The sequence below is a fragment of the Artibeus jamaicensis genome, unplaced genomic scaffold (assembly GCF_021234435.1).
Source record: "Artibeus jamaicensis isolate MK-2021 breed Jamaican fruit bat unplaced genomic scaffold, CSHL_Jam_final contig_426, whole genome shotgun sequence".
Classification (NCBI taxonomy): Eukaryota; Metazoa; Chordata; class Mammalia; order Chiroptera; family Phyllostomidae; genus Artibeus; species Artibeus jamaicensis.
The window spans coordinates 3,672,813-3,699,106 of NW_026521826.1; the positions used below are offsets into that span (position 1 = coordinate 3,672,813).

The window sequence follows — 26,294 nt, forward strand, 5'->3', positions numbered from 1 at the left end:
AAGAAGTACTGAAAGACCACACCAAGAGATGAGATGTGCTCTTTAAGATCCAATGGCTCCCTTATTGTCAATGCGGCTTCAATGTGAGTGTCTTGTGAGGCAGTAAAACAGTATGGGAAGCTGTGCAGCACAGTGATTACACACACAGTGTTCGGAACAGGATAATATTAGTCTAAATCCCAGCTCTGCCACTTATTTGTTGTGGGACTTTGGGTCCAGTTTCCCTAAATGTATGATGTAGATCATGATCATTTAATAAAACTGTTGTGAATTGCTTTGAAAAAGTATATTAAAACAGTGGCCCATACTAAAAATTTGTCCTAAATAATAGCTATTATTATTTATTATTAAGAATGCTCGTTATCAATTGAAAGAGATTCTAGAAGTGAGATTTAAACACAGAAAACCAAGTATTTACTTACATAACAATTTCTTGCACAAAAAGCAGTCTGTGAGTACAGCAGTATATAAACTTTTATGGCTCTAGGTGCCACAGAAAGGCCCAAAGGCTAGCTTATGAGACATCCGTGAAATCTCTGCACAAGGTTCCAGTTAGTACAAGAATGTTAAATATGTCTACATAAAACTAGAGCCCTAATTTGAGGATACCCGTAAATATGAAAAAACATGGATTTTTCAAGATCAGGATTCCCAGACAAAATGATATAAGTATTTGTGAGCAAAGTATTACTTTGCTCACAGCTGACTGACAATGAGTAAAAATTGATTATTATCACATTTGCAAATTATGACAATTACATTATTATTTTACAAGCAATTGAAAGAACAAATTAAAATAGGATGGAATATAAAAAAACAACTTCTTAGACTAAATATAGATAAACATGGCATGAAAGGTTGAAAATAACAACTCTGATATTCTACATTTAAAAAGCCCAAAGACAGCAAAATCTTCTTTCTGTCCTATAAATGATTCTATACCTTGATAATCTTCTTGTTCTTGTCGTTCATTGATATCTAGTGTGAGCTTTTTCATTCTCATCCTTTCTTCTTGTTCTGCCTGTTGCTGGTTCCAATGATTCGCAGCAAGTTGCGAAGACATGGGTACATTAAGGATCTTAAACTGGGGAGGAGGGGAATGGTGGAAAAAAAGAAATCACAAATGACTTGAGAAAATTAAGAGAAAAAAGATTTCAAATAAAACTAACTAGAATTAAATAAATTTAGAAAATTAATAATGCCTTTCCTAAAATCTAAGAACATAAACAGATAATACAGCTACTCTATTACAGACAAACCCATTAGGGCTGGATGGGAAATGGAGGCCATCAAGTTCAACCTCCATGAAAAGTTCCTCTTTCCTGCACCCTGTTTGGACGCGCACACCTAGCAATGAGATCATTTCCATTCGGCAGATCCCAGAATGTATAAGTAATTGTCAAAAAGGCTTTATAACGCAAATTGTAATCTGCACGCTTTTCATTTCTATACACTGGGACCAGTTCTGCCCTCCTGAACCAAGGAGAACAAATCTAGTCCCTTTAGTATTAACAGACCTTCATATTTCTAAGGATAGCTATGGTGTGGGAAAGGAGGAAGAATTAAGCAACGGACATACAAAATCTGTTTCTGTTATGGGAGACAGTCCTTATCTATGGAATGTTTGTGTTTTTAGCATAATGTCCTTGGGTTTAGAATTGTGCAAGGTAAACAAAACAACACAGAATCTATGAATTTATGGTCTCCCTGGAAATTATTGAGTAAGCTATGTAACTATCTGGGCAATAAATGGAGATGTTTCATAACCTAAATTCTCTGCTGTGTATAACCTACCCCTCCCCTTAAGAGACCTCCTCTCATACTTTGGACCCAAGTCACGTCTGATGCAGAAAGGACAGACATGGGGAGCTGTGCTCAGGATCCAGTACCTCTCCCTTAGTGATCTATGCCTTTTGAATGTCTGCATCCTTGATATTATCAGTAAAGCTTAACACTGAGTAAGATCTGAGACATTTGAGTCTAATTTGATGATTTTATTCTTTGCATTATCTCAGATGTTCTTTCCTGGTGTTTACTCTCTTTGATGATGCACGTATGGTCAATGCTCCTCTTAAAATGTTAATACCCAGAACGCTAAGACCAGATGCACTGAAGTGAAAAATATTATGTGTGGGTGTAAAACTATCTACAAACCCAACTAACTACATTTCATTTTTATCACAATACAGATAATAGCTCACATATCAAAACAAAAATATATTTAAAGTACTCCATTTAGTTGCCAGCATTCAGAAACCTCATCCCTTTTCCTCAATGAACTAAGTTGCAACTATCACTTTCTATCAGGAGTTCAAAACCATTTTTTTTTTAAAGAACTTTAGTGAGGTATACTTAACCATATCATAAAGTGCACATATTTTAAATGTACAATTTGATGAGTTTTGACATATGCATATGCATGAGATAATGAGCTATCCATCACCTCCAAAGGTTCCTCTTGTCCCTCTTTGTAACCCATCTCTTCCTCTACCCTGTCCCTAGGCAACTGCTGACGTGCTTTCTGTCTCTATTGATTACTTTGTACTTTCCAAAATTTTATATACATTGAACCATACAACCCTACTCTGGCTTCTTTTACTTAGTACAATGATTCTCAGATGCATCCATGTTGTTGTATGTATCAACAGTTCATTACTTTTTTATTGTAGAGTAGTATTCCCTAGTATAAATATACCACAATTTGTTTATCTGCTCACTGATAGCTTCTGGTGTTTCTAGTTTTTGTACCAATGTTTGTGTGGACATGTTTTCACTTCTTTTAAATGAAAAATGCTGGGAATATCTAGTGTGTTTTACTTTTTAAGAAGCTGCAAAAATGGTTTCCAAAGTGGTTTTGCCATTTTACATTCTAGTAGTGGTATAATGAGGATTCCTGCTCCTTCACATTCTTATCACAGTTGGTATTTTAGCCATTCTGAATATTTTCATTTCAGTTTTTTCTTTTCCTAATGACCAAAATCACCTATTTTAAAACTCAATCTAGACTCATGCTAAAAGTTTACATCTGGAGTTTATTAGCTTTTGGGGGACTTCCGCCAAGATGGAGGCATAGGTGGAAACACTTTGCCTTCTCCCACAACCAAATCTAAAAACAACAAAGTTTTAGTAACAATAAATGCAGCCAAGCCACAGAAAACTGAATAATACGGAGTCCGACAACAACAAAACACTCAGCTAGACCAGTAAGAGGGGCGGAGGCAGCAGCAGAGTGGGTCGGGCAAAAAAAATCCCCCAACCTAGGCAGCCAAGGGTGAATCCCAGGTTTGGGGTAGTGACGGGCAGACCCAGTGAAAGCGCAAGGCAGCTGGCTGACCAGCTGGCTGACAGCGGTCACACATTTGTGTGCAGATAAACCAGTGAAGGAGCTAGCACTGAGACAGACCGTGCAGGCCCCAGGTGGGGAGGAGCAGAGAGGACCGCCAATGCTCCCTCTCTGACCCTGCCGCCACATACAGCATCACAAACCAGCAACCTGGGTGGCCCCACCCTGGTGAACAACTAAGGCTCCTCTCCTCATAAGTAACAGGCACAAACAGATCAAAACATGGCTCAAGAAGAACTCAGAGCCCCAGAGCCCATAAATCTAAGGGAACAAGAAATTGCCAACCTATCAAAGGCACAGTTCAAAACACTAGTGATCAGGATGCTCACCGAGCTGGTTGATTTTCACAAATTAGAGGAACACAAGAAAGCTAAACTAATTGAAATGAAGGGAAATGCACAGGAAAGCAATAGTTATGGAAAGGAAACTAGGACTCAAATCAAGGAAGTGGACCAGATGGAAGAAAAAAATGAACAAACAGAAAAATATGAAGAAACAAGAATTCAAAAAAATTAGGAGAGGCTAAGGAACCTCCAGGACATCTTTAAACGCTCCAACATCCGAATTATAGGGGTACCAGAAGGGGAAGAGGAACAACCACGAGTGGGAAATTTATTTGAACAAATAATAAAGGAGAACTTCCCCATTCTGGCAAAGGAAATAGACTTCCAGGAAATCCAGGAAGCTCCGAGAGTCCCAAAGAAGTTGGACCCAAGAAGGAACACACCAAGGCACATCATCATTACATTAGCCAAGATGAAAATGAAGGAGAGAATCCTAGAAGCAGCAAGAGATAAGGGGACAGTCACCTACAAAGGAGTTCCCATCAGACTGTCAGTGGATTTCTCAAAAGACACCTTACAGGCAAGAAGGGGCTGGAAAGAAGTATCCCAAGTCATGAAAACCAAAGACCTACAACCAAGATTGCTCTATTCAGCAAAGCTTTCATTAAGAATGGAAGGGCAGATAAAGTGCTCAGATAAGATTAAGTTCAAGGAGTTCATCATCACTAAGCCCTTATTATATGGAATGTTAAGGGACTTATCTAAGAAAAAGAAGATAAAAAAGATGAACAGTGAAAGGACAGCAAACTCACAGTTATTAAGAACCGCACCTAAAACAAAAGCAATCTAAGAGGACAGCTAGATCAGGAGTGAACCACAGAAATGAAGATAACATGAAGAGTTAGCAACAGGGGAGTGGGAGGAGGAGAGACAGGGAGAAAGTACAGAGAATAAGTAGCATAGACCATAGATAGAAAATTGATAGGGGGAGGGTAAGAATAGTAGGGGAAACATAGAATCTAAAGCACTTGAGACATGTGGTCATAAACTAAAGGGGGGGGATGGTGGGGGAGGGGTGTGCAGGGTGGAAGGGAATGAAGGGGAGAAACGGAACAACTGTAATGGCATAATCAATAAAATAAAAAAAATAAAAATAAAAGAGTTTACTAGATTTTATAGTTTTCAGAATTTTTTTTCCTGCTCTTTGAAAAAAAAAATATTTGCTCACTATGAGTTTTCTGACTACTGTCCCATTCTGTAAGACCTTTCTAAGTTTAATGACAACTACTCTACAATTACACATAGTTCTTTTAGTCTTTGAGGATGTAATTTGTTTATGCCTAAAAACTGAACGTCATTTAAAGTAAATGAATTATCCCTTTGACACTATCTAATTTTACTCAACTTTTAATTTACCCTTTCAGGTTGAAATCTTTCCTCTTGATAAAAATGAAAGTGAATGGTTGTTTTTTCCACAACCTCTCCATAAGCAGTGGGATTTACCCTTACTTGTCCTCATGATCTTCAACATAGCCTTTTAAAAAAGCACCTCATCTTTCTGAATCACATCTCCTTTAAAAATCGCTGGTTGTAGGCTATTTATTTCTAAATTCTAATATATATGGCCTGATCGTGGTCAATTTTTCCTTATTCCACAACTATAAATACTATACTATCTTTTATTCTGCCCTTTTTCCAAGTTTCCATTCATTCCACATTACAATCAGTTCTTTCTGAAATACATACTTGCCAAGAAGTTAAGAAAGTGGATTTTTGTAATCAGGCAGACTAAGTTCATACCTCAGCCTTTTCATTTATTAGTAAATGGCCAATCAGTTAAGAACGTTTCTTTCCTCAATGGTAAAATGAGAACATCCAGTACTGCCTTTTAGGGTTGTTGTTAGAATTAAATGAGTATGTAAAAACTATGTAAAGTGCACAAGGTAGTGCCTACCACACATAGTAGGTACTCCATAAATATTACCTACTAGTAATGCATTTAAATGTAATAAAGTTCAGAATAACTGTCTCCCTTATTATCTCTTACATGTTCTGAAAATAAAACTATTAGCAAAATAAAATGACAAGTCAATTTTTAAAAATCACCTTTTCAGCAAAATGAGACTGACAACCAATAGATAGAAACTGAAATGTTTTTTAAAATTTTTCAAAAGATTTTATTTATTTATTTAAAGAGAGGGAAAGGGAAGGAGAGAGGGAAAGAAACATCAATGTGTAGTTGTCCCTCACGTGTCCCCAACTGGGGACCTGGCCGGCAACCCAGGCATGTGCCCTGACTGGGAATCAAACCAGCAACACTTTGATGCACAGGCCCGTACTCAATCCACTGAGCTACACCAGCCAGGGCTAGAAACTGAAATCATTAACTACTGCTGTACACCTGTCCTTAGGCCTGTGTAGTAATCTATATCAGAATGTGTCTACCTCCAATGGGACTTGCCCCAACTGTTTCTTATTTCCACTAACAAAAACAACTGAAACAAAGTCAAATAAAACAGCCATCATTTCCTGTAATAAACCTTTTATTTTTCAAAATTCGAACAGACACATAAAAATAGATTAATGAAAAAATTCAGCTTGAAATAAATTTATATGCATCTAATATGTGAAACAATAAATTTACACATATTAAACAGCAGTTATTGTAAGGTATCACAATAATTCATAATGAAATTATTTTCAGCACTACTCATGTAAAAAGCATTTTGTTGCACCTGTATTTGAGAAGGCAGGGGTAATATATGCAAACACAGAAGGAGTGACACAGTACTTCATTGAACCCACCCAGTAAGAAATGTAGATAATTTCTCGATCACCATGAAATTATAGCTGCCATTATAAGATGCTTTTATCTGTCACATTTACACACTCGAAGAAAACAGGGTGGCCATTTTGCCCCTAACTAGGCCCCTGATAACAACATACAAAACTTATTTCATAAATCAGTAATGTTGAGCCTAATGATAATGGTACTAATTATTCTAATAAAACATTATAAAATATTACATAAAATATTCTGTACAATCTGATAAAATGTGAAAAATATAGGCTTTCTATTCATTTCTAAGAACAATTTCTTCTAAAAAGTTAAATATCTTCTAAAGAGAAATAATTATAAATAAAAGACAAAAACACTTTATGACCCTAGACAAGTTTTACAAAAAGTTAAATATTTTTGTGTTTAAAAAAAATAGAAAAGAGAGAGTAATAAATACAGAAAGCGCAAAAGACAAATATTCTGATGCCACCCTCACCACGTGCTTTACTGTAAAGTTGTAAGATTCTTTTAAAAGAGAGGTACTACTTTAAAGCAAGCTAGATGGCAAAAAATTAGAGTCACTCAAACTAGATTTCCTGGAATATAATGGGTAAAGGTGATTTACACTGTATTTTAAAGCTACTTCACAACTGTAGCTAAAACTATAAAAATATATATACATATATATGTATGTATCCAAATACATATATAAAATCCCAAGTTACTATGATAGGTATCAATTACTCCAGTCAAAACTATGTAAAAGAAATCATAATTTCTTATAAATATTAACTGAAAAAAAATTGGATTGTTTACAAATATTAAACATAAATATACTGTGCATTTGTTTAAAGCAATCAAATAGCTTTAAAAGACCATATAATGGTTCCATTAATTTAAAATGTTCTTAATTTTTAAAAACAAAATAAGGAAGTAAATTATCAACAGCATTATCCTTCCTTTTCAACTACTGATTTTATTGGTGCAGATTTTTATTTTCCTAATGAATAGAGAAGAATGTTATTTCTGAGCACAAATTTGTGCACAAAGAGATCTTTCACTTAAGAACTAAAGATTCCTATGAAGGCAACACATTTCACATTTCTAGAAAAACTGTTGCACTAAAACGGCCAACACCCAAAAGCTAAACAAATAAATAAATATCAGAACAAAATATATTTTCTTTTTCAGACCACAAAATACCAGTGATGTTTCTTCAAATAATGTTCCCAAAAATTTCCAAAATTCCAAATAAAGTTTGAGTTGAAAATTTACTTAATAACCATGTCTGCTGAACTCTCACTTCATGCTTGCTAATGTTTTTAAATGAAGTTCAATAAAAATGTTTCCTTAAAAATTAAACAAAATTTCACATTTTAAGAATTAAGGACTAATACTCATTTTGTATAAAGTTATATGGGTTACACAGTATATAATCCGCCCACTCTAAACTACAAATATTCTTTCTAAGAAATAACCACACAGTCTTATTTTGAAACACCTGTCCTTTTTATAATTTAGGGCTATAATAATTTATAATTTAGAGCTGCTGAAGTAAAGTTTTTTTTCCGAAGTTCAAAAGATTTGTAAAATAGATTTTGATTAAATTTGTACCTACTTATTCTGAAAAGGTAACATGGGGTGTACAAGTTGACAAAGGTATAATGAATTTCCATGTGTGCCTCACAAAAGGGAAGGACATATAAAATAACTTAATATTTACTCTTGTGTAATTATATTCCTAAGCACTCTTCTAGCTATGAAAAAAATCAAGGCTCAAGAAGTGTGCCAATGTTAATACCCTTGCTCAGCAGCTGCAAGGGAATGCGAACCACTGTCCAGCTAACTGAAATTGCCATGCACTGCCCTCCACAGTTAAAAAGCACAAACTTTTTTTTGCTGCCCCCCAAACCTGATGTTAAGGACTGAAAGGTTTTTAAAGAAAAAGAAAATGAAGCAGACCTAAAATGTGATGATAGAAACAGGAAAGTCTAGCTCAGAGAACTTAGTCCCAAGAAAAGCAAAAACTCTGAACTTTGAGTATCCTGTTAACTGGTGAACCAGCAGTCCTGAGTGCTTTGAGGAGAGTAATTGTGTGCAAAGATCAAAAGAAGTCCTAATTTTCCTAGGGAATGAACGGAGGATAGGAGAGTGAGGAAATGACAGAGCTTAACCTTGACCTGAGGGTGGGACGGGGGAAACTTTCCTCAAAGTATCATAATGCAAGAAGGAAGGAAAGGCCTGAATACTAGAAAGGAATTATGAGAACAGTGTTTGAAAAAGTTACCACAGGGCTCTCAAACTGAGTCAAAGTTAACTATTAAAATAAGTCACAATGTAAATCCTTTCCATCCATCCATCCATCCATCCATCCATCCATCCATCCATCCATCCCATATTCTAATTGGTATACAGTTTTTTATAGCTCAAGATTTACACTACAGCAAAATAGTGGTATACTGTACAACTTTGATCCTTTGTGCGGACAAAAAATTATAGGACAAAAGCAGAGATAAAATTTAAGCATCATCTCCGAGGGGGACATCTCTTTGAGGAAGGAAACAAAACATACGTTCCACCGTAAGTAGTACCTCACTAGACGTCTTCCCTGATCGTCCACCTGAAGCAGCAGCCTCCCTCTCAGGGCCTCCTTCCCTACCCCAGATGCTTTCTATCCTTTCATGTTGCTTTATTTTTCTTCACAGCACTTTCCCAACCTGACAATATGTATTTTACTGTCTGCCTCCCAACATAGAATGAAAACTCCCAAGAGAGAAGACTGTTTGCCTCCTGTATATTCTACACATAGAATAGTGCATGGTGCACAGCAAGTAAATAATAAATACCTGGTAAGTTACTATTTGAGTGAGCATGGGAGCCAGGTAGTGGACTGATCTATAAGAAGTTGTAGTAGCTAACCTATTTCATAGAATTTAAGATTCCATTTTTAAGATGCACCTTCATTTTGCATACCACTAAAACAGGAAAATGTTGCCAATTATCCTAAGATTCCATCAACTCCAAGAGGCAGCTTGATTTCTGAAATGTTTTTTACAGCACAGGTAATACATGATATATCCTAGAATCCAGCTTTATTTTCTTCATAGTACTTTTCAATATCTACAAGTACACGATGTTTGTCTCTCTCCCTCAGCAGGATGAGAGCTGTCAATGCATGAATCCCTGACATAGCAGATTCCTGGTCAGGGAAATGACTGTGAACTACAGGAAAGAAGAGGGAAGCAGTCTAAGGAGAATGGAGAAGGATTCAGGGTCAAAACTAATGATTTTCCAGAGAAATCTCGACAACTGAACGTTTTCTTGAGATGTATCGGTCATCATCCTCTCTTCCTTTCCCACTCTCCACCACCCTTAGGAAACCTTCCTACGAAATAAATGTCCTTTCCATTCAAAAATACCATTTGGTACAAGTCAGATGTGTCTTCTATACATAGACTAGATAAAATTATTTCTACCACTGAGTATTTTGAATGTTTCCAACTCTTTTCCCCTTGTAGGCAAAAAAGAATTTAGAACCTATAAAACATAGTTACTACTTACACTTGATAACTAACAATCCTGAATACACAGTGGGCAGTTTCTTACCTGCTGTTTATTGCCTTTTCTTGTTAACATGACAAATGGCATCGTGTCTGCAGACTCTGCCTCTCCTTCCCCACCACCAAGTGGGGGTCCTTTCCTCAGCTGGCTTTTGAGATGCAAGGGAATAGCAACATCAAGTTGGTGCACCTTAACAGATTCGCCACTTCGTTGCTTAAAGATAAAAATGAAAAAATATAAATACTCTAAAATACACTGAGATAAATGTAAATATAAATTGCAAACAATGCATTCAGTGTTGTTTCTTAAAACACAGTCATTAGAGCCTGAGTAATCTTTGTGAAATGCAGGTGAAACTATTATCTTCCCTGGCCCTCAGGCCCTTACATCTGGCTTGGAAGAACTGTGAGTTGGCTCCTGGTTATCACTGGAGCCCCTCCAAGCCCAAACACTCAATGTTATAGGTTCTACTAAATTTCCCTGTTCCTTGAATGTACTGTGCCCTTTCATAATCACAGCATACATCTTCCTTCATAATTTCTGTATGTCATAATGGCCTGCTTATCTGCGACAATCCCCCAGAAGGCTTGTGGGTTTCATCACCGTATATCCTTTTCCCTAGTGTTCTATAGCAATACTTTACACACAGCAAGCACTCAATTAATGTTTACAAATAAATGGAATCTATGAGTGTTCAAATTAACTTCCTGTTTGTTAATACCAATTATTTTTAACATTTACACTAGATTTATCAACCAATTTATTTAAACAAACCTTCACTGAAGACTTACTGTGTTAGGCTAAGAGATATTAATATTTTTTAAAAAGTCTCTGTTCTCAAAGAACTCATAAAGTTGTTAAGCAGAAAGAGATTAATTAAATACGAGTCATCCAAGTTATATAACCTGTGTTGGAAATGGAGTTACCTGGTTGGGAATGAAAAGGTGCTAAGATTTCATGAAGCTGAATAAAAACGAGACACTTGAGGATATTAAAGACTTAATATGATTTCTTCGAAGCAGATGAGATGTGGACGAAATTTAGGCAGGGGAAGAACAGGTGCAAAAGTAATTATATAAAACAGCACAGTGCATTTAGGGAACTGCAAATAATTCTCTATAATAAATGAAACATACATGAGGAAGGAGCCAAATAGGATGTTTTAAAGCTAAGCTGCCAACACTGAAAGGCCATAAAGGTTTTAAAATGGCTTTACTACAATTTAGTCCTTTAATAATAGACTAAATAATAAGAGACCTTTAATAATAAGAGACTTGCAAATCAAGCAAAATGGTAATAAAGGTGTAGCAATGTTTGATTTCTCAGTTCCAATTTGTTAGAATTTGCTTGAAGTTTTCCCACGGTTATGATTTTTAAGATTTATAAAAACTTCTTACTTAATATTTGAAAGGATCGTGTTAAACATATCTTGACAGGTAAATTACATATTGGGGCTCCTCAGGGCTCCATTCTGAATCTGTTTCTCTCCTCTCTCCACACTTTACACCTGGGTGACTCACTTATTATCATGGCTTTAAATATGCTCTAACGACTGCACCATTTGTTTCTCTTCTGCTCTCCAGACACCTCCATTTAGACACCCCACAGGCTTCTCAAACTCTACCACAGCCAAGTGGCATGCCTACTCACTTTGCCCTGTTTCCTGTCAGAGATTAGCCAGTAGCCCAAGTTACAAAACTGAGTGTCCTTCCTGACTCCTCATTCCCCACCACCCACTGTTCAGTCACATACCAAATAAATCCAGTTCTTTCTACCATCTACCATATTTTGCGGTGTATAACACACACTTTTTGCCTAAATTTTTGAAGAAAAATAAGGATGCATTTACATGGGTGGTGCTGGTTAGGCGGTTGGGTGCAAATTATACAGAAGAGCACATTATACAGTAAAATACAGTAAAAGCAGCTTTCAAATAGACTTCTCTCCAGGTGCCCCGTCACTATCCTATGTAGACAACCATCATGTCTCACCTGAGGTTACCACAACAGCTGACCCTGCTTTTAGTTTGTTCCAGTCTGAGCCACCTCCACATAGGACCAGGCCCCTCCAAAGGCATCCCATCCAATTACCCATCCTCATGTTGTACCACCCTCCCACAAATTCACGAAGTTCTGTCAATACTGGTCTTCTTTTAGTTTTTCAAACATTACAAGTGCTTTTCTGCCTCAGGACCTTTGACAAATAAATCATTTCCAGATTTCACCTGGATGACTCAGTTTTACTTGTCTTGTCTAAAAGTCATGATCTCAGAGATGACTCCCCTTGACTATCTCATCTGAAGAAAGCCCTTCTCTTACTTTCTACCAAAGTACTCTGTTCTTTTAGTTCTTTAGCATTTATTATAATTTGAAAGTATGTATTTGTTTAGTTGTAAAATATCTACCTTCCCCAATAAAACTACATTTCCTGAGAGTAAAAAGCAGGCCTGTTTTTATTTACTACTTTAGAGTAAACTGTTGCTCAGTGTTAGGCACACTACAGATGCTCAATAAATATTTGTTAAACAAATGAATGACTAAGTGACTACTGACTCACATTAAGATAGGAAAAGTTTCTTTAGGAAGTAAACTGTTATCTCTTCAAAGGGATTATAGATTATAATAATTGTTTTATTTGATCTGTGCTGCTAAATGACATAAGATTTATTTAATAAATTAAGAGCTTCCTAGGTATATGAAGAAATTTTTATATATTTAAGAAGAAGCAAATTGGTCTAATTACCTATAATGGTAATTTGCACATCATCATTGCTTTCAACCTTAGTAGTATCATCAATAAAGGTGAAGTCCATTATTCTTTAACGGACTACTCCCCACCAGCATATAAAGACACTGTAATATCTTCGATTTTAATAATAATCTTCCTCTTTTAACTCTGACTTTCTCTAGCTACCTCCCCATTTTTCTTCCCTTTCTAGTGAAAGGCCTCAAGAGTTAGCTGTATCTGTAATCCAATACTGTCACCTCCCCCCTTCCCATTTCCCACTGAACCCACCCCATGGAGCTGTTGTCCCACCATTCCCATAAAAGCACTCTTTCCAAGTTACTAAGGTGTTAAACAACAGCTACTATGTATAGGCTAAAGTAAACACATAGTTACTCTAAATTACTAGGATGATAGAGCTTTTGATAAAATCCAGTGTATTAATAATGTCATGAATACATTAAACATGTCTTTAAACATCAATTAACCAATATTCCTCTAAATATTTGTTATTCAAATTATAAATCAAACTTAGGAACTTACAAAATTAAAATTTCTCCAAATGTTTATCTTCTGCAAAGTATGACTCCTAAACAAACTGCTGTTAAGTAAAGAGTCTTAGAAATAGACGATTCAGAAAGAAAAGGCAGAAGTTGGTACAATGAAATTAGTCTATTCCAAGTCTTACATTTAACACATTGTCCCCCAATGTCAAAGAAAAGTGCATACCCGGGAGTGAAATACAAGTACTGGCAACTGCAAACTGTTTAAATAAAAGAAAAAAACTGCTGCAGAGTCAAACATTTAGATAGTAGAAACCCTGCTATTAACCAGTATTGAATGTGCTGCAATGTTTTGTATTGAGAAGATATTCTGGACTAGAGCAACAGTTCATACCTGAAGATTTTCTAGCATCATTTTATCCAGAGCTTGAATGAAGTCCTCATCTTCTACACAAGGTACATGTTTAAGTCCACCTCCTTTGATCATTACCTCCTTATTAAAACAAAACAAAGAAACGAGACCAGAAATTTTAACTGTAGTGTTTCGTATGGCAGAGCCTTTTGTAATGATTAACTTGTTCAATATATTTAAGGAATAAATGAGTAAATATGTAATATTATTAAGTGTAAAGAAAAGTATTTAGATTTAGATAGGAAAGCAAATTGAAAATAAACTTTAAAAAAGATTTTATCTATTTATTTTTAGAGTAGAAGAAGGGAGAGAAAGAAACATTAATGTGATTTGAAGTAACATCTATTGGGTTGGTTCTCACAAGCTCCCAACTAGGTACCTGGACTGCATGTGCCCTGACTGGGAATTGAATCAGTGACCTTTCGGTTCACAGGCTGGCACACAATCCACTGAGCCACACCAGCCAGGGCAAAAAATAAACTTCTAAAGAAATATTTTTCATTAATCACAAAAAACAAAATTTCAGTGACTAAAATTAAAATACTATGAAAATGCTACACAATTTCAATAAGCAAATTTTCAGCCATACATACATTATTTTCTTCATCAGTTTCATTCTCCTTATTTGAATCTGTAAGGTAATCTGTGTTTTCTTCCTCTTCTTCCTCTCCTTCATCCTCATCATTATCAGAACCCTCCTGAAATTATTTAACATGAGTAGAAGATTAAAACATTTTGAAAAGGGTTATTACATTTTACATACCTTAAAAAGATTTTGAAATGTCTGTATAATTCTTTATTATTTTCAATGGTAGGGTACCGTCAGCTGGCAATAGTTACTACATACCAGTAGCTGAAACCCATTTCACTATCGTCCACTGATCTAATAACACACAGATCCTCTGTAGAATCTCTTCCCTGAATTCCACAAGAAATGAGTTTCCTGAACCTTTTGTATTTTTCTCCTCCCTAACTAGCTCAAGAGATTGAATTTGCCATGATTGTTTTTTAATATCCACCTCTGCAAAGAGAAACAACACACATTTCAATTTTAACATCATTACCAGTTGAGAGCAGTGACTCAGTTTTCTAAAGCACTACATTTTGTATAAAGAAACCTCAGTCTGGAAGGTGCTATCACACACTTCATTTTGTTTTTGTCCTACCCAATTCTGAAGAAGGAAGAATAACTTTTACTGTCCCCATTTTCATACACAAATTCTAAGGCTCAGGAAAGTTAAAATAACACTTCTAAATTATCCCATTCTCCTAAATGCTTTAAACAAGATACACAAACAAACATACATGCCTTACTATTAACCTTCATAATTATAAACTTATGTTTATACTAAAAACAAATGAAAAAGTGCTAATTCCATGGTTTAAATTTTATTTTTATTGTTATTCATCCTTATTCTTATTTAACTTTCTAATTTAAATATATGTAAACAGAGGTAAAATAGCTGATAGAACCTTAGTTGCTCATTTCACAGTTAAACAACTATTAGTTCACCATCAGTTTATAGTTTCTTCTATACCCCTGAACTTATTCCCCAGTCTACCTCCAGATCATGCAGCGAATCTCAGACATTCTATTATTTTAACTTAAGCAGGTTCAGAAGAAAAAAGGAAAAAAGAAACTATTAGCTTGAACCATATAAAAATGAGATTTTGGTAGGTCCAGAATGGTAGAAGAGTAATTTCATGTGGAGTTGCATAACTGAATCATAAAAATAACAGAGCATGTTATAATGGTGTATGCTGAACTTCAGATTTCATATACCATTATATCTGAGAAAAATAAAGCAAAGTTCATTAATATCTAGTCAGTAATTTTGTTCTCATAAAACCTACAGGTTAAAAGGTCATATTCAAAAGTGAGATTAAGACAGAAGATTAAACAATATTTTTTCTTCGAATTGCTTTTTAACCAAGTCACAACCATAATAATGGATACATGTCATTATACATACATCCATAGACTGTACATCACAACAGCCCTAATGTAAACTCTGGGCTTTGTTTGGGTGACAACAATGTGTCAATATAGGCTCATCAATGTAACAAATACACCACTCTGGTGAAGGGTAATGACAGTGGGGGAGGCTGTGCACAGCTAGGGATATGGAGCACACAAGTCATCTCTATACCTATCCCTAAATTTTGCTATAAACCTAAAACTGCTCAGTAAAAGTCCTGATAATAAAAATAATCCTAAAATCACTATTTGCTTTTTTAAAAACCCTTAATTAATCCAAAGATGTTTATAACAGACATATACTATTAGTTGCTGTACATTTACTGTAATAAAAGTAAGGCGTACATTTTATTTTATAAAGAAAATTTTGGCTCATATAATCAAAATACTGTTGTACAAATGTACCTATTTGCTATAAATAAAAGTTATCACCTCTTCTTCTGGTTCATTTACTTCACTTTCATTTCCAGATTGTTCCTCTGTTTCAGCTCCTCCTTCTTCTTCTTCTTCATCCTCTTCAAGATTTTCTCCTTCTGCCACAGAATCTTTTGAATCTTTGTCATTTACTAGGCCTTGAAATGAAGGAAAAGTAGAAAATACATTAAAAAAACTTAAAGGCAAGTTTTCAAAATTAAGTCATTTTATTTTAAAGTATGTATTAAGAAAATTCATCAGCAGCCATCTTCTCAATACAATAGTAAAATAAACAGAATTTAAAACTATTTTGAGAAACATTATAAAAACTAAACAGAGCTTCAATTCAACTGATACATTTTTTAGTCACCAGCAAACAGAAAAATATATATACACACTTTTTCCTTTTCTTAGAGCTTCAAACTGTTTATCTCAGTCTCATAAAAACAAAGGCAAAATGTAACTGCACAAAAAGTACAGCCTAGCCATATAAGATGCACCTCAGTCCCACATTTTAATCAAGTATTTCAAGAACCTCTAAAAGCTCAAAGATATAAAATTGTCACTTTAATGGAGAAATCACATTAGGCTATCAATTTGAATGTCTGCAAATTGAGACTGAGGGAAAGCAAAGCAAAGCGGTGACACACCCAGCAGCTGTGTGGCCACAGAGGTTAGTTTTCCCCTTCAGTAACTGTTCCCCTCCCACGGGAACTCCCTGGCTTGGAACTCCTCCACTTCCCCATGTTCGCCCACATTTCACTGCCTTCTTAATTCTTATCATTTGAATCTCAAATTACTGTCTCCACTGTCAACAGGCACATAATGTGGCCTCATCTGATCTGACTCTTATCCACGCTTTTTCTCACGCCTCCTGCCTTAGAGGGGTCAGATTTTTCTGTCATTAAAGCACACTACACCTTGCAATCTTGCATATCAATACTCTTGTCAATATAAAATCTACTACTTTTCTGCCTACTTGCACTTGGAGATTTTACCATAGCACTTTACATTTAAGGATATACCATGAAATAATTGTTCAATGATTTTACAAATGTTACATTATATTAGAAGGCACTTAAGGACAAAGAACTTTTTTTTTAAAGCTGTTTTGTGTTTTTTCTTTTTTTTACTTTTTTTAAAAAAGATTTTATTTATCTTTAGAGGGGAAGGAGAGAGGGAGAGAAACATCAATGTATGGTTGCCTCTAGTGCATCCCCTGCTGGGAACTGGCCTGCAACCCAGGCATGTGCTCTGACTGGGAATCAAACCTTGATCCTCTAGTTCGCAGACCTGCGCTCAATCCACTGAGCTACACCACCAGCCAGGGCTGACAAAGAACTTCTTTTACATGTATATTCAAAATTTATCAGAGGCCATATGTTGATAAACACACATTATATATTTAGTAAATACTTGTTTATTCACAGAATCTTGGGCAAGTAGAGATGAAAGAAATTTTACTAATAATGTGATTTAACTCTTCCATTTTATGAGGAAAAATGAAGCCTAGAGAGTTTGAATAACCTGACCAATAAAAGTAAAATATTATTCCAGTGTCCTAAGTCTAAGCAATTAATTAACGACTGACAAAAATATTAAAAGTACAGAGTGATTAGGTATATTCAAGTTTGGAAAAAAACTGGGAGAAGACGGATGAAGCTCAGAGGTATCTATTTTAAAAGGAAAATTATGGTGAGAAATTTGGTGTCTCAGATTGAAATTCCATTAACTTAAATATTTTCTATCTATTCCTTATTAGCTTTTGTAAATACAAATAGATTTTATATATGTAAATTTTATTTATTTATAGGGACTTGAAGAACCAAAATAATGAACTGTTATTTCAGGTATCAAAGGCAAAAAATGGGAAGTCAGGACTGTATAAATCTAAGCATTCTCAGTAAAAATATCACAGTGGTGATAAACTCACATGATCTGAGATTCCATCACATGCTTGTTATATCCACTTAAAATATGCAACACGGGAACAACTATATTACATAAGTAGCACTGTTTTGATAGCCATACTTCCAATTTGTAAGGAAAATATATACTAATTCTAACATTTTCATTTGCATTGCAAGTTAGTGTCAAAAACTATTTACAAATATTATATTTTGCATTTGATAGACCACATAGTAACTACCCAGTTACTGATCCCTAAGTCACTGTCAATCTAAAATAAATAATGCTGATAAAAATGTATACATAAAACAGATGACAAAATGAAAACAGTAAAACACTGAAATGCGTGTGTCAGAATTAAGTGTACTTGGGGACAGAAATCAAATACTGTTCTCTTAAATTTCAGTGATTTGCTGCTTCAGTTTTCCTGCTCAGAACAGAGATGATAATAACTGTAATACTTCTTTTCAGATTGTTGCATTTTCCCCATATACTTTATGTGTCAGAAAGAGCAGTCTTTGAATTCTGGCTTGACTGCTTAACCAAGTGCTTTGATTTTGGCTTAACTTAATTCATCTGTCAAATGACAGTAACATTACTTTCCTCTATCATTCTGGCAAACAGGCAGTACTCAGTAAAAATACCAACTCTTCCCTGTCCTCCTGTATTTGATTATGTCATGTTAATTTTTCTAGTGGGGAGTTCTATTCTATTATCAATTTCCTGTGCTCTTTATGTAAGTGCTAATAACCTGGCAAGAAAACTACCATATTTTTCACACTATAAGATACAACCCCCAATTTGGGGGACAGGGGGTGTTGCATCTTATAGTCCGAATATACCTTCGCTGGCTTGTTGTGCAGGGGGCATGGGTAGCCTATGTTATTTATGTTATTAAATATTTTACCATCATTTTTTTGCTTCAAAATTGTTTTTCCTCCTCTAAAACATAGGTACATCTTATAGTCCTTGAAATATGGTATTTTCTTTTTAATTTTATTTTAATTGTTCAAGTACAGTTTTCTGTCTTTTACTCCCATCCCAGCCCACCCTCGAAATACAATATTTTCATATTAATTTATTGTATAAATTTTAAACACCCCAGTCTGTCTATAGGTGTGCTTTCTTCTACCATTTTTTCAAAGATTTTATTTATTTATTTTTAGAGAGAAAGAGAGGAAAACATCGATGTGTGGTTGCCTCTTGTACATCTCTTACCAGGAGTAGGGGGGACTGGCCCGCAACCCAGGCATGTACCCTGACTGGGATGGAACTGGCGACAACCCTTTGGTTTGAAGGCCCATGCTCAATCCACTGAGCTATGTCAGCCAGACCTCTTCTGTTATTTTAAAATTTGGGAAAATTAAACCTTTGCAAATATTTGATAGTAAGATTTACTTAAAAAATTTTAAAAGTATATATTTAATCCATCTAGAGTTTGACAATGTAAGATGTGGCTCTCTATCAATTTTTCTCCCAAATGAACACCTGTTGGCCTTATCTTTAGCATTCCTAGTTAACCATATACTAAATTGCTTTCTATTTAACTGGGGCAACTTCTGGGCCTTTTATTCTATCCTACTGATTTTATTTTATGAAGTACATTCTTTTGGTTTATAATATCATTTATTCTTATGGCTTTTCTTTTTTCACTTTTATTTCCATCTTTTTGGTTCCTTTTATTATGCTATTTAGAACTTGCAAACCAGAATTAAAAAATATTGCTTGTTACCATCTTAAGTTTGTTGTTAAATTTCAAGAGCATGTCCTTACCAGTAATTCTGTCTATACTTAAAAAATCAAGATGCACACACCAAAAAACACAATGTTATTCATAGTGGTGCAAGACTGGAAATAATCTAAACATCAAATAAGAGTATTAAATAAATTCTAGTACATTCATACAAAGGAACAGCCTTTTAAAAAATAAAGATTTACAGAAATACTTTATGTGAGAAACAAATTTCATAGTGTATTATGTGTGAAAAATCTAGTTAAACTGTACAAACACGTGAAAAAATTTTAAGAAAATATATCAAAATGTTAATGTGTAACTATCTCTAAGTATGGAATATCGGTGATTTTTGTCTTGGTGATTTGCAAATTTTCTGCCATGAACATTTATTACCTTTAATTATATTAAAAGTGATTTTGAACATAATTATAAGGGAAGTTTCGGGGTGTTTTTCTATTAAGTGTTATGCTAACACTGGGTTACGATAAAACTGAGATGATGAATTGGCCAAGTAAACACAAAAAACTACCAAAGGCTCTTGATACTGTATTATATTATGGGTTTAATCAACAGGAAATAGATTTAATATAGATTTAGTCATGCAGATCTTCTTCCTGATATTCAGACTCTAAAAACAGGATGAAAATGGGACAACTTCATAGCATAGTGATTCTAGTTGTCATCTTTATTTTCATTTACAAATGGTGACCTATTTTTCCCTTTCCATATTCTAAACAAGGACAGACTCCTCAAGAGAGGCTGAAGTCCTTTCATTTAAAAACTTTAGCCTATAAACAATAAAACACATTGCTCTCTTTACTGCTACCAAACTGGAGGTCAAAGTAGTATTTCCTCATGCCCACTATATAGAGTATCACTCATAAAAGTCTGAGAAACAAGGCTAGGAATCAACTACTCCAAAGCATGTAAAGTAAATGAAATAAATAAGTAGATAAATAAGAGATAAATAGGCACTTTAATTAAAATGATCATTTTAAACAACTAGAAACCTGAAAAGGAAAAGTAGACAATCGAGACAACGAAAAGAACCACATATGCCTTTATTGGTTGAGTAGTAAGAAAAGTTAATGTTTGCATAGTCGTATGCACCTTTAAAAAAATTAATGCTCAGATAGGTAACAGCAATCATATTCTCCAAAAGAGGATTTGGCTTTGGACGAAGAAATCCTACTAATACACTGCATGTAATACAAAAAAATAGTTTTAGAGGGAAAAAATATCACAAATGTCTTCACCATGAAAAGTGATTCTTCATATACTGCAATGTAGTAAAGTTATACAATTAGTATAACTGGTGAAGGAAAAGAAACTCCTAATGACAGACTTAATGACAGGTTCAAAGTGCTAGAAGGAAATAAAACTAGCTTATTAGCCAAAAAAACCAATGACCTTGAAATAACTAAAATGAAACATGCTAACAACTATCTGTGAGTAAACCTGAATAGTAACATTACACCTGTTCTAGTCATTTCCACTGGCAGAGTTAGCAAGCTCCTTCCCTTGTGGAAGTTATTCAAGAGCTAACTCTTCCACCACAAGAATCTCAGAAGGACATTGAGAAAGTAAACAGACCAATCTTCATGTAGCATGTTTCTCTCACTTGCTCTGAGTCTTAGAAAAAGAGACAACTCTTCCAGTGAATAACAGGATCTGAAATTCTATAGGATAGTTCCAAACTTCTAACAGTATTTCCCTTCTATAATTTCTAAACTACAATATCTTAGGAAATAATGTTTGTTGAAATTATATCCTGTATTACAAGAGGTGCTCTAATTTAAAGTAGATTTTACATTAGCAACCAAAAATTTTTAAATTAAGAGAAGCCAAAAGGATTATTTATCCATCACTATCATTGCCTTCAAGTCTTATATGCCTATTAACCTCCATTTGGAATTATTAATGAAATAAAAAAGTATGACACCCAGGTCTTACCTAATACTATTTTGTAACACAAAATCAAAATTGAAAGTATACAAAGTAAATTCTGATACCACTGCATACCAAATTCTAAATACAATCTTCCAAACATCACCTTTATTTTCTCTTACCTAGTTTTATTAAGAATTCTTGTTCCAAGTCATGTACCTGCCTGATGGATTCTTCCAGAGAATTACAGAGTTTGATCTTTGGTCTTAGCAGTTCTAGTGTATCACTGATCATGTAATCTATGTCAATAGGAAATGGATGATCTTTTGTCCAAACCTCCAAACTCTTCTTCCACCAAACATAACGCTATTAGTAGAAAATAAATATAGTTATATTAATAACAAAAATATTTTAAAATAATAACCTGTATTGTGGTGTCACCAAGTTATAATAACTAAGCTAAAAAGTTGTACAAAACACCTACCATTTTTATTAATGGTCAACAGTAATGATCATAATTCCAATTATTTCCCTCCATCTACAGAGTTTCTAAGCAATTTAGTGACTTAACTCTAAATATTGAGTTAAGTTAATAATACTGAGTTATTATCTATAATAAAGATTTTATTATAAATAAATCTTTTGAAAGGCAAGAAAAAATTACGAATAAAATACCAAATAAATTTTCAGATAATGAAACAAGTTGGAAATCCCACTTCTAAACAGGTTTAAAATATTAAATTTCACAAAAACAACCAAATTCCAAGCCACAGCTGGATAAATATTCATTATTTTCCCTATGCCACCTGCTTTGATTTCTTAAAAGGTCAATTAAAGTATCTAAAGATAGGATGTCTTAACATATAAAAATCATTAATCAACAATCACTTATTGAACACCTACTGTGTATATAGCACTGTTTAGATATTTTCCCTCCTCCGATCCTGGTGCCCTCATTCTGTTTTATACTTATAATTAACAGCTTGACCTTAACTAAAAAGCACAACCCAAGAATTTACTTGTATATAACAGGTATCCTCTGGGTGCTTTGCTCTTCCTCCCCAGTTTGTTCTAGGTTCTTGCTACTCAAAAGTGTGGACCTCAAATTGGAGCTTGTTAGAAATGCAGAATCTTAGGCCCCCACCCTAGACCAAATGAATCACAATCTGCATTTTAACACCACCTAGGTGATATATAGACACATTAAAGTTTAGAAGCACTGCTACAGGTGATCCTTTCTACCTGGCCTCCCAATACCTAACTGTTCACTCTAACGTTCTAGGCAGAATACTCTGACCTCATCCCCAGGCCTCACTTCTTACAGCCATTCACCCAGGTTTATCCCTGCTCACATTTCTGCTTGTTAATGTGGAAAATGCTTTTGTCTCTTTCTGCCCTTGGATATTTTTGGGTAGCTCTTTTCTCTCTCAAATAAGGATTCTCTTCTGAAAGAGATTCTACCTTAGAGACTGACAATTACAGCTACACTTTGTAGCAAAACTCTGGTTTCAATACAGGCAGTCTCCAATCTAAGACAGGCCTTTGAGACACAGGGAATCTGATTCTCAAGTGTGCAATTCCCCTCCTCATGGCAGGAGAAAGTTAATGAACTGTTCCTCTCCAACAGTATTTAAGAACACCAGCCGCTATGTGGATGTATTTCTGACAACCTCCTGCTGTAGTCTTAAATTTATTTTCTTCATCGTTGGGTGAATAAAAACAATACTAAACAACAGGAATCATATAGAGTTGAATGGTAATATTGGTACTTTATTTCAGTAACATCTGGATAATTTAATAGTGAGTTGTTCACCCTAACCAGTACTTATAATAATATTGTATCTTATGGGAAACAGTGATTGGGTTCCAAACAACCAACTGACAAAGTTAACTTTTGGAACACTAACTTTATAGAAGTTGTAGAAATGTCTCTGTATGTGTATCTGAATTTAATTTACACATACTTGCTCAAAATCGTAAGTCTACATAATTAACTAAAATCAAGATACGGAAAGCACAACCCAAGAGTTTACCAATAAATAAATATTTCTTCTTGTGTTAAAAAAATAACATATTTTTTCCAGACTTTTTTTCCTTAAAAAACATCATTTAGAAACAAGAATTTCAGATGTAAAACCAGAACATACGTGAGAAAAATGTATATATAAAAATCACAAGTTATTTATTCCATAAGTTACTGTACTAAATATAATTCATAAATTACTATACCAAATTTATACCAAAATAATTGCCCAAATTAATTATCGATCATAAAAGTTACTATGCAATTCAAATGTTTATATAGCAAAATTCACCAAAATTTTTAAATCTCTGAAGAATCTTTGCAGGAAGAATAAATCAAATCTAGTTTAACTATGAACATATATATGAATGCTACAGTGCTTCTGCTTGAATACTTTTATAACATAAGTAATGTATTAAATGATGCCAAACTATGTATTTCATCTTATATACCTGAAAATATACAAGGAAGCAATCAAGTTTTCGTTTACTGGAACCTCTGTCAAAGTACTGGCCACAGGTATCCAAAATTGTGCACACTAGTCTAATTCTGAAAAGGTGCTCAGGAGGGTCCAGTGAACTTGGAGAGCCATCAGGGTTAACACCAAAAGAAGTAAAAGAATAAAGAGTTCTAAAAATAACAGCTGATTCCACCATTCGGTAATTATAAAGTTCCCCTAAGAACTTGGCACTGCTGATACGTCTCTGATTAAATTTAGGTTGATTAACCTAAAAGAAAAAAAATTTGCATTAAAGAATAGTAAAGTGCTTGAAAAGAGGTAAAATCTCCCTCCTTCACTTGACAGTATCAATTACTGAAAGAGTGCTAAACAGAAGAAATAATGGTTCCTCTCCTTTTCCAATAAGGTGGTCAGTTGCAAGTATCTTTTTTCTCTAAGAAATGGCTATCTATGCAATGTTTTAATAAAAAATGCTAAATATTAAATTTAGTATTAAGCTGTCATTAAATAGACTCTATAAAACAAGATGTAATTCTCCCTTATCAGCCCCACATAACTTATCTTCTCTATAATCCATGAATTAAGAAAACAATAAGCCTACAGAAAGAAGGATCTGTTTACAGAAAGTCTTATCAAATGATTATAAGCTCTTCTAATTAATAAATTTATAGGGTCCTATAACTTGAGTCCCAACAGTAACCCAGAAATAATTAAAATGTACTATTCTCTTCCAAAATAAGCTTAACTGAACTTGAGAAAAAAAAAGGCAAAATAAACCCCAGAATTAGCCTGAGAGAAGTCTAATAAATCTAATACAAGGTTTATTAAGAAACCACTAATTCTGAACAGGTAATGGTAAAGGACATCACATGGGGAAAGGCAAGTTTTCAAAATATTATTCTTCAATAATAGGGCTTAAAAGTTGTTTAAATTCTTCAAAAACTCCCATTTGGCAACCCCATTAAAAAAAAATCCTCATTACCTCCATTCCTAATCGAATATCTTCTAAAACTCCATCCACAACATGGATTCCAACATCCTCTTGGTAGAGCACTAGTCCGGCTAAGAGGTTAGCCACACAATGAATACTATTGTATTTCACATTCCAGATGTTTATCATACAACAAATAACATAGTCTTTCACTTCTTGGTCCTGCCAGGGCAACTTTCGCATCTGTCTCAAAACCTAAACAAAGAGAATTTTGTTTCAATTACTAAGGTAAGCACATAGTAGTCCAATATACCCAATAATACAGATATTTTATTATGATTATACAAATAAAAAGACTTTTTGAATTGGAAAATACTTTAAAGATCCTCTATCAGCTTTTTCAAAACTTTACAAATTAAACATGACATTTTTCTAATTATTGGCAAAATGTATTCACATTTTCTCTGCATCTTTCCATAATGCCCCCAAATTTTCTAGTTTCTAGGTCTTTAGTTAATAGTATGTACTCATATACCAAGGTCACTGAAATACTCAAGGTTTACCAAAAATAATGTTTTCTTGTGTGTATCATTTGATGTACATCATCTTAGACACTTTTTATATATCAAAGTTTTCCAATAAATAAATAAAGCCAAGGTGAATTGGTTAAAAGATCACTTAAGAATGCAACATCAAGACTGACATTACAGTATCCTGTCTCCTCACGTAAAAGAGGAGGGTAATAAAAGCACTTTATAAATTGTAAGGGTTAGACAAGTTAAAACATGTGAATTATGTAGGAAAGTGGCACATTTTAAATACCCCATAAAAGTTGGCTATTACTATTTCGAAAACTCTACTGGCAATGAGATAATCAACAGAGCTCTACCTGTAATCAAGTTCTTTCCATTTTCATTCTGAAGGGAAATGGATACTATTGGCAGACTGCAAAGTATTCCTTTCATCTCTATACCCACAATCCATCTTTTAACACTAAATGTGTTCTCATGTCGGCATCACTAGCAATATTAATGTCTTTTCAACTACATAAGCATTCTGTGTTTTTCAAATTTCTCATCAATTCTAAACAGCTGTCAAAATCCTCATTGTTTTAAGCTATTTTTGTGACTCTCTGAAAGCTGGTTTTAATTTTCAAAGCTGTACTATCATCCCTATTACCTTTGACCCCACCCATGTATTATTTCACACCTTTTATCCTCCCTGTAAGGTTTCTCTGTCCAGAAGTTAATTTTTTAACTAAAAAGAAAAAAGTTCTATACTGTATTGTTTTAACTTGCAGAATTAACCAAGAAATGTTTCGTTCAACATATCTCACTTAAATGTGAAGTTTC

General features: G+C 34.3%; 1 protein-coding gene across 3 annotated transcripts in view; it reads right to left on the reverse strand.

Moving 5' to 3' along the window:
• Positions 1–26,294, reverse strand: part of UPF2 (UPF2 regulator of nonsense mediated mRNA decay) — a 119,872-nt gene that overhangs the window by 6,280 nt on the left and 87,298 nt on the right. For all 3 annotated transcript variants that reach the window (XM_053665764.1, XM_053665762.1, XM_053665763.1), the window contains exons 13-20: positions 24,994–25,197; positions 24,004–24,279; positions 21,711–21,894; positions 16,017–16,156; positions 14,200–14,304; positions 13,589–13,687; positions 10,013–10,180; positions 943–1,084 (exon numbers count right to left, since the gene is read on the reverse strand). In XM_053665764.1, the coding sequence (XP_053521739.1) occupies positions 943–1,084; positions 10,013–10,180; positions 13,589–13,687; positions 14,200–14,304; positions 16,017–16,156; positions 21,711–21,894; positions 24,004–24,279; positions 24,994–25,197 (1,318 nt within the window). The remainder of the gene's footprint in view (positions 1–942; positions 1,085–10,012; positions 10,181–13,588; positions 13,688–14,199; positions 14,305–16,016; positions 16,157–21,710; positions 21,895–24,003; positions 24,280–24,993; positions 25,198–26,294) is intronic.